The sequence below is a fragment of the Ovis aries genome, chromosome 23, assembly GCF_016772045.2.
Source record: "Ovis aries strain OAR_USU_Benz2616 breed Rambouillet chromosome 23, ARS-UI_Ramb_v3.0, whole genome shotgun sequence".
In the NCBI taxonomy this organism is placed as follows: Eukaryota; Metazoa; Chordata; class Mammalia; order Artiodactyla; family Bovidae; genus Ovis; species Ovis aries.
This window is the reverse complement of record NC_056076.1, coordinates 53350032-53358958: the sequence shown is the minus strand read 5'-3', so window position 1 is coordinate 53358958 and position 8927 is coordinate 53350032. Positions and strand designations below refer to the sequence as shown.

Sequence of the window (8927 nt, the reverse complement as noted above, 5' to 3'; positions counted from 1 at the left end):
CCCACCTGTCCTGTCATTGGTGATGCATGGTCTTCAGGAAAACTCACTAAGTAGTTCTCTGCTTGCCCCAAAGAGTGAGTAAACCTTTTATTAATCCATCATTTTCTCTTAAAGAATAGATTATATGCCTAAACTTGATCCCTTAGTACTCACAGAAATATATTTTTCAGTGCACATGCGTCCCCATGTTGACATGGCAGGAACGAAATATCTTGAGGATGGAGAGTATCATACTTATTTGGTTTTGGTGTGTTGCCATGGGTACAAAATTAGTAGGGTCTTTGTCTTGGGTTGCTGCTGCTGCTGCTAAGTCGCTTCAGTCATGTCTGACTCTGTGCGACCCCATAGACGGCAGCCTACCAGGCTCCCTTGTCCCTGGGATTCTCCAGGCAAGAACACTGGAGTGGGTTGCCATTTCCTTCTCCAATGCACGAAAGTGAAAAGTGAAAGTGAAGTCGCTCAGTCGTGTCCGACTCTTAGCGACCCCATGGACTGCAGCCCACCAGGCTCCCCCATCCCTGGGATTCTCCAGGCAAGAACACTGGAGTGGGTTGCCATTTCCTTCTCCAATGCATGAAAGTGAAAAATGAAAGTGAAGTTGCTCAGTCGTGTCCGACTCTTAGCGACCCCATGGACTGCAGCCCACCAGGCTCCTCCGCCCATGGGATTTTCCAGGGAAGAGTACTGGAGTGGGGTGCCATTGCCTTCTCCGAGTTGTCTTGGGTTTAGTCCCTTAAAAAGTCCTTGATGTGAAGATTTGTGTAAAAGTGAGTTATCATGAAGTGCTCCCAGGAGAAATCACTAGTGGGATGGGAGAAGATGGAAAGAGAAAGGAGATGAGGCAAACGTGGGTGCTACTTCTAGGGTGCAGTATTGTGGAGCAGTATCTCCCCATGGGGGCTTCCCAGGTGCCTCAGTGACAAAGAATTCTCCTGCCGATGCAGGTGATGCAGGAGATGTGAGCTTGATCCCCGAGTCTGGAAGATTCCCCTGAAGGAAATGGCAACCCGCACTAGTATTCTTGCCTTGGAAGTCTCTTGGACAGAAGAGCCTGGCAGGCTGCAGACCACAGAGGTCACAGAGTCAGACGCGGCCTAGCACAGCCATGCATCTTTGACTCCCCACCGAGTCACTCTGGTTCGGTCCTGCCTGAGGCTCTGGAAATAAGTTGGCTTACGCTGCAGAGTTGTCTCAGTCAGGGCATGGGGGCTTGAGCATTTAACAGTATTGGTAAGATCTGATCTGGAATTCACAGGTCTCCTGTGTAGGCATAAAAGCAAATTCTGGCAATGGGAGGGCAACCTTCTAGCAGACTTGGGTATTGGCTGTTGGGACAGAAACCTTACTGGGCATGTGCTTGAAAACATCAGAAACATCCAAAGGGATGTGCTAGAGGACTGACGGTCTCTGCTGTTGCTGTTGTTTAGTGCCTAAGGCGTGTCCGAGCCCATGGACTGTAACCCTCCAGGCTCCTCCGATGGTCCCTGATCCATATGTCCAAAAAGGCAGCATGTATTCTGAGGAGGATGAACACAGACAGGCAGGGGTTCGGGGTGTGCTCATTTCATATCAGTTGTTTGCTATAAATAACATGGAGGAAGAACTTTGTATCAAAACTTTATTAAACAAAAAAATGCACCATTGGAATAACATTTCTATAAAAAATGAATATGAGACTGTTCTACAGTGATTACAAAACCCCTTTTTCCTCGTGTAGTAGTATACAAGATCGTGTGTAGAAACAGTCATTGTTTTAAACTGTAAGCAAGTTTCCTTTCTCATAGAACAAGATTTACACTTAAATATTGCAATCACTAGTCTAATTTGGTTAACAATGCTAGAGTCTGACAATTTAAAGAAACTCTTTGTGGGCTCAAAATACCTTTTTTCTTTTTTTGAAATTAAAAGGCATTTTGTAGCAACAAAAAATTTCTTTTTTCCACTAAGGCTAGTTAAAGCTGTAGTATACCCACTTCTACCAAATAAACCTACCACTAGCACACTAACAATCTGAATCGCAAAGCCCTTGGAGAGAATGAGTAGCATTTGATCTGGAAAATGCCATCGGAATATTGTAAGTTTGGTGGTAATCAAGTTTGAATGACCCTGGCAAGGGAGAAGGCGGTGATGACAGAAATTCAGTGGGGGCTTTGCCTGGGCATACCCTCATACTCATCAGTGGACAATTCATTTCCAAAGTGGTCCCTCTAAGCTATGGAACACTGCAGCTTTAACAGCCATATCTAGATTCCCAACCAGGTCTCCCTTTGTATCATAAATTATCCAAAAAAGAAGACACTCTAAATAATAAATTAAATATTACTTATAAAAAGTACACCCTAGACCCACCCACCCAGCACCGCCCCCCTCAAACAAGCTGACAATTCACAAAGTTCTGAATCGCCAGGTTTACCCTACAGTAATAAAAAAACAGCATTTCTCCTCCTCCCTAACCTTCCTTTCTTGCATCTGAGAACACACGTTCAGCACACAGTGAGATCCCTTGGCCCATGTATCTGAGTTGGTGACATCTTGTAGAGTTTTGCTGTTGCTCTCCAACCAACAAAAAACCAGAGCATGACAATGCACAGAGGCTCTCTACTGAGAGCAGGAACAGTCCTTCAGAGAGTGCAGCAGAAATCCAGCAAGGGAACGTTACCCAAGAGCGGCAACGGAGAGCCCAGACACAGTCTGAGTGTGTGCGCTTCTGTCTGATCTCACTGACCAGGAAATACTCAGGCATTTCTTTTCAGCATCAGGACATTCTGGAAGCAGGTATTTCAATAGCAAGTTACACTGACGCGTGGGATAGCACGTATTTTCGAATGCAATAGAATATTATACAAAACATCTATGATTTTTTCCAAGGTCTGACTTAATTGGAAATCAAGTGAAAAGCTTTTCTGTATACTAGGAAAGTGACTTCTGAAAGTTATCAGGGAAATACAAATTATTTTAAGTCAAAGGTTGCTTTGAAAATATTTAAAAAGAGATAGTAGGTTTGAGTGTACGACCAACTGCTGCTCTGGATTATTGGGGGTTCTCTCTTGTGTATGTGGGTGATGAACATGTGAGGATATTAACCTCAGGCCTTAGGGATGGTATGCGTTTAGATGAAGCAAATTGGTCCAGGAGGGAAATTGACCACATTCTGCATCTATTTTAAAGTTCCGACAGTTTTGTTTTTGATAAATATGTGTCGAACTAGGGAGTTATTCTTTTTTTTTTTTTTCCTTTCTCATGAACTAGAAATGGACATTCTGAAATTACAAACAGTCAGTCTGGAACACAGCTTTTTATATAAAAAGTAAGGGGACTGCTTTAGAGGTGGCTGTTTTTGGGGGTGGGGTGGATAGAATTTCAGTTCAGCAGCCATGTGCAAGACACTCTGTTATGTTTGGAGAAGACCTTAAGACGTTTCTTTAAACAGGGTCAATGGACAGTTGTATCACAAGAGTAACTAGGAATGAGTAACCATTTTCAAGCACAGACTACGAAGGCTTCCAGAAAGACCTGTACTTAGATTCTTTATGGGAAAAGCCAATAAATGCCAAACATTATAGTTTCCAAATGTCTGGAATGACATACTAATGCTGGACTTTTATAGGTCTTACCCAATGCAGGGGACAAAAACATGTATGTCACTGGGAATGACCCTTATTTTGAAGAGAATAATGTTATATCCAACCCCTCCTAGGAAGCCTTAATAAATTCACCTCCTATATTCCTGCCCTCGCTTGATTTTTTTCCAGCTTGTTCAATTGTATGTGCACTTTATAATATCCAAAAGTAAAGTTCCATTATTTAAATGCTCTAGAAGCTTATAGCTCTGTTCTACAAAGAGCTGTGACTGGTTTCTTATTGAGAGTGAGTCTCTAAGAACTATTTAACTTTTGGCTAGAGCATCCTCCAAGTGTTCTGTGCATTTTGAACTATCTGCATTTTTGTGAGTTTCTCAAATGCAGAACTTCCCAGGGGAAAGTAAATAGCTTTCTTATCAGTATGAAATACCAAAGAAACATACCAAGCTTTTTCAAGAGGAGTCTTATGCCTGACAGTTCAGCAGAGTGGGAGGTTTGAGGGGTGGAGCCTGAGCATGCTCTGCCAAGTTTTATTTTCTTCTTATTCAGGGAGAAATGACTCCTGGTGGCAGAGCTCCTGGTTGGCTGTCAAGCATCACCCCATGGGAATCAGAGAGATTTATGAGCTTAAAGAGCCCCGTTCGTCATGAACTAGACTCAGAGCAAAACAAAGGTTATCTTGCACTATTCACAGATTTCTTTTTGTCAAGAGATCAGGAGACCGGGAAATTAAAAAGTTACCTATACACGTGGGCAGGCAATTGTACACACACGTGAACTATCTGAGAGAACAGGGAGCAGGGTTGTACAGAGCTGCGGTCAGGTCATGTTCAAACCATTGGGGCAATCTCCCAAGAGCCTCTTGTGAAAATGGAAATGGATTCTACCACATATTCCTTGCATGGAGCTAAGACTTATTAGCATTGCCAGTTACTAAGATAGAGCATTGGGTGTGTTTATGAAGACAGTTTCAAGAGCATGCTGAAATCATATACTGTATATTTTCATGTGTTTAAAAAACGTGTCTCCTAAGATCATTGACTTTGACTAGAGGAGTCTGGAATGTTGTAAAAATGCTAGTGCTCTTGATTGTGCAGATACAGCATACAGACTGAAGACATGACTAGTCCCTGAAATCCACAAGATTTGCAGCTCATTCCAAACTGGACTCTCAGGATGACTTTCCTTGGGTGTCAGATGCCTTCAGAGAATGTTCCGTGTTTGTGAGGATTAGAAAGGAAAAGCCATCCCAGGCCCTTGAGAAGGTAAGCTGGGCTAATGAACATTTTTTTTTCCTGATGTCATGGATTATTTTTTGTAAGCCTCAATATTAATGTTACAAAATGCCTTGCTCCAGGTCAGTGGAGTGTTGTTTGCCTAAGTGTTTAGATGTTGAATAAGAGTTATCTGCCCCAGAGGATAACGTCACATAGCTCTTCAGAAGGACTTCATGAAAATATAAGTAAATTATACAAGCACTCTTCTTGAAGGAACAATTTCACAAATGGACCGGATTTTCTAATGAACCATTTGAACAAGCCCTCTCTTTGACATCAGATTTCCTTCCCGACATAAAACTGTAAAAAAATAATCTGAATTATTACTTCTGTTACAGTGCCATTTTGCTCAAAATATTTCATTCAGGGATTCATATATAATTACCCACCTAATAAAAGGAGCTATTAGGTTGTAAAGATCCTATTCCTTCCATGCTCTTTTAAAATTATGACCTACTCAAGCTTGAAATCAAAGGCAGAGCTGAAAGGAATAATTCAGCTGAAACTCTCTTATTGGGTTTTCAAGTTGCCTAACAGATAAATATGCAAACGGGCTCCCTTTTGGCGATTCAGCTGCACAAATGGATTAACTCCAAATTTGCAGCTGCAAATTCAGAAACTAAAAGGGTGCACACACAATGTTTTTAATTTCACCTAGTTGCAAGCTGTAGATAAACATGGCAATAGGAGTTTAAGGTTCTAGCTCACAATGAAGATGCAGTTTTTAAAGAGCATCCACCGGATTTAGGATGATGTGTCAGAAGTGTCAAGCGATGTCTTCCCCTCCGTTCCTCTCTGACTCTGGGCAGGCGTGGTGCAGAAGGTTTCCTTGACAACAAGCCTGGTGGTCGCCACTCACCAACACTGCCTGCTCTGAGTCAGTGAGGATCTTGTTGGTGCAAGAGACATCATGCAAGAGAAGGTACTGTTTGAAACTGCCTTCCATTTTCCTTCCCTTCCTCGGATGGGATGGGTCTGCCATGTCCACAGAGGGTTTCAGGAAGGTAGATCGGGGCTGAGGGGTGGCATGGAATGTGTGGAGCTGGCCACCTGCCCAGGGCTGGCTGCCAAGGAGGACTCAGGGAGGGATGGGATGGAGAGGGGAACTCTTCCAGCCAGACTTCTGAGGGAGACGGACTTGGTGAAGCTTTGAAATATCATCACAGTGTGGGATGGCACAAAAGCCACCCAGATTGAACAGTGCCTTGTTAGAAGTTTTAAGCTCATAATTACCGTGTGTCTGAGAAGATTGCATATTGTGTCCTCCTTCAGGAAACGGACCGGTGGTTGGCAGCATGCCCCTAGCTGGAGATTTTTAAATGTTCCTATTCTCCAGACATCAGTGTTAACCAAGGGTGGATTTATAGATACCTTGCTAACATGGGTGAATTTTACAGCCACTAGCTGATACCCACCACCTGTGCAAGTGTGACCGCGTTACAGAACGTATGCCTTCTGTTTGCTTGTTTACTTTTTTTGTGCTGTCAGAAAAACATCCAATCCTTTGGTGAGAAAGTTCCCATGGGTGCTCTGAACTTTAAATTTGAAAACAAAATAGTCAGCTTGCACTGGTTTGCCATGGCAGGGTACAGGCTTCAATAATGCACTTGCCTTTTGTAAGACTAGACCTACACGTTAGGAGAAACTGACAGGCCTTGATGAAGAACGTTAAGTATTCGTCATGACAGTGAGGTCACTGCAGTGGCAAAGGCCCAGGACTATTCTCACAGCTTCAGCTTTGACATTGCAGTGAAGATGTATCTGCTTTTGTTAAGGGACCCCAGAGTCCTCATTTTGAAACTCCTGATGCCCAGGAAAGAAGGACTGCTGCTTCCTTCTGAACTGCTTCAGGATCTTCCAGGAGTGAGTGGTCTTGACGGTTGACCTGTACACTGGTTAGCGTTCCTGGACACAGGTGTGCTGTTCATGGGTAATTGGTAATGCTGCAGAGGTCCCCGAAAATTCAGCTCGTCAATTCGGCGATGAGTGTTAAAAGGCCGAGCCTGTGATAGCGTTAAGCTGCTTCATCAGCCCTTCCAAACTTGCCATTTGTTCACTCAGATCATCCTGTTCATACACCTACAGAGAGAATGAGAGCAAAGGATTAGTGCAGGTGAATGCGGGTGCCTTCCTTTTGTAAGGGGGGCCACCCCTGATCATTTCACTGTGCATTCTCATAGCCCAGGGGCTGCGCTCAGCATGTGGTCATCGGCTGAAGACGCTGGGCATAAGAGAGGCAGTGGCGAAGGGCTGTGTGCTACTTCACCAGTTTCAGCCTCGTGAGGGGGCGTCCGTGTGGAAAACCAAATCTTGTTTCAAATCAGGTTCTACCAATGACTAGCTATGTGATCTTGGACAAGTTAGTAAACCTCTCTGATGTGTAGTTTTCAGGTATAAAATGATGATGATTATATCTATTTCAAAAGCTATTCTGAGCATCCTGTGAGTTCAGCACATGGTAGATGTTGAGTATGTTACTTACTTTTCTTGTCCCTCAGGCTATAAACAGAATTTACATAAGTAGCTTTCCTCTGTAATAACCACACAAGTATTTTTTGGTGGGAACTTGACCTCGTGGTATTAAACAGGTTGTAGATGGTACCTTCTTATAGGAATTTCAGCCTGCCAGTAAATGATTTGGGCATTTACTGTGTTATCTTTAGAGTTTAGCAAGGATTGAAAATAGCCACTTTGGCTCAAAAGACTGGCCCTATGTATGAAAAGGGAGGTTGCGGTGAGGTGATTAGTTTTGTTACTTCTTTCCCCAAATGATGTCATAGTTGTCTGGGTTGTTTTTCTTGAATAATCTAGATCTCATTGTCCAATACAGCAACCTCAAGTCAAAAGTAGCACCTGGGATTTTGAAATGTGAATAGTCTAAATTGAGATGTGTTGTACATATAAAATATACATCATATTCTGAGCACTTAGTACAAAAAAAGTAAATATCTTAATGATAATTTTTTTATATTTATTGCATAAACAAGTGATAATATCTATATGGGTTAGATAAAAATATATCATTAAAATTAATCTCACCTATTTATTTTTACATCTTTTCATGTGACTCCTAGAAAGTTTCAAACTATGTGGTTCACATTGTTTTTCTATAGGATAGTGATGACAGTGTATATATATACACACGTGCATATTATATATATGTCTATACACATATGTGTGTGTATATATGTATGTAAAGTCACTCAATATGTTGCCATCAGCTTGTATGTATAAAGACTGCCTTTAAGTATCAATGATTTTTTTTCACATAACTACATCCCTGATATCATTTTTTTCCATAAAGTTTTTTCTCTTCATATTCAAGTGCAGGGAAACAGAACTAAACAAACGGTCAGAACAGCGAGGGCTTGGGCTTAATGGAGAGGGCTGGTTGGCTCAGACTGCTTGGCACAGCAGTGCTTCCGTGAATTTCAAGGATGGCCTTACGTTGGCTGGGTCCTCTGTTGGTTTGTGGCTCTCCTCAGACACTTCAGGGGCTGTTGGCACAGATACAGGAAGCAAAGGAGATCTTGCCTTTCCAGCCAACCCAAGAGAGGCTGTTTTAACATGAGTCTTGGGAAGAGTAGGCCCTAAAATAGAAAACAGAGTGATGAAAGTGCTGTGTAGAACATTCTGGAGCGATCTTGCAAGTGTGTAAACCAAATCCAGTGGGCTGGCACTGCCTTTAGGCTACTGTTCACTCTGTAATCAAGAGGTGAGTTCTGACACATGAATGGGCTCATTTTATTTCTACCGAATGGAAGACAAATCTTGATTAGGCCTCTCCAGATGAAGCTCCACCAGTCATACGTCACTGCGACTGCATTTCAGATATCCCTGTGAAAGGTTGCGTGGGAACCGTGGAATGTTTGTCATACGGTGTTAGTGTCCGGCCGGCTCAGCTGGGGCCAGTCAGAACTTTGGGCCAGACAGCCCTGTTCTTAACCACCTATATAAGCCATATACTGTTTAACAAGTGCCAAGGAACACTTGCGCAGTTAAGAGAGATGGTTGCTCTGATCTGCAAATGAGTGTTAGATGTTACAGTGCAAAACAGTTCTTTATGGCT

At 42.7% G+C, this 8927-nt stretch overlaps 1 protein-coding gene across 2 annotated transcripts in view; it reads right to left on the bottom strand.

The window, feature by feature from the left end:
• Positions 1–1604: 1604 nt before the first annotated feature.
• The window catches only part of DCC (DCC netrin 1 receptor), a 1280644-nt gene continuing 1273321 nt past the window's right edge, over positions 1605–8927 (bottom strand). For both annotated transcript variants that reach the window (XM_042239663.2, XM_042239664.2), the window contains exons 28-29: positions 8306–8448; positions 1605–6937 (exon numbers count right to left, since the gene is read on the bottom strand). In XM_042239663.2, coding sequence (XP_042095597.1) covers positions 6848–6937; positions 8306–8448 — 233 coding nt within the window. In that variant the 3' untranslated portion in view covers positions 1605–6847. The remainder of the gene's footprint in view (positions 6938–8305; positions 8449–8927) is intronic.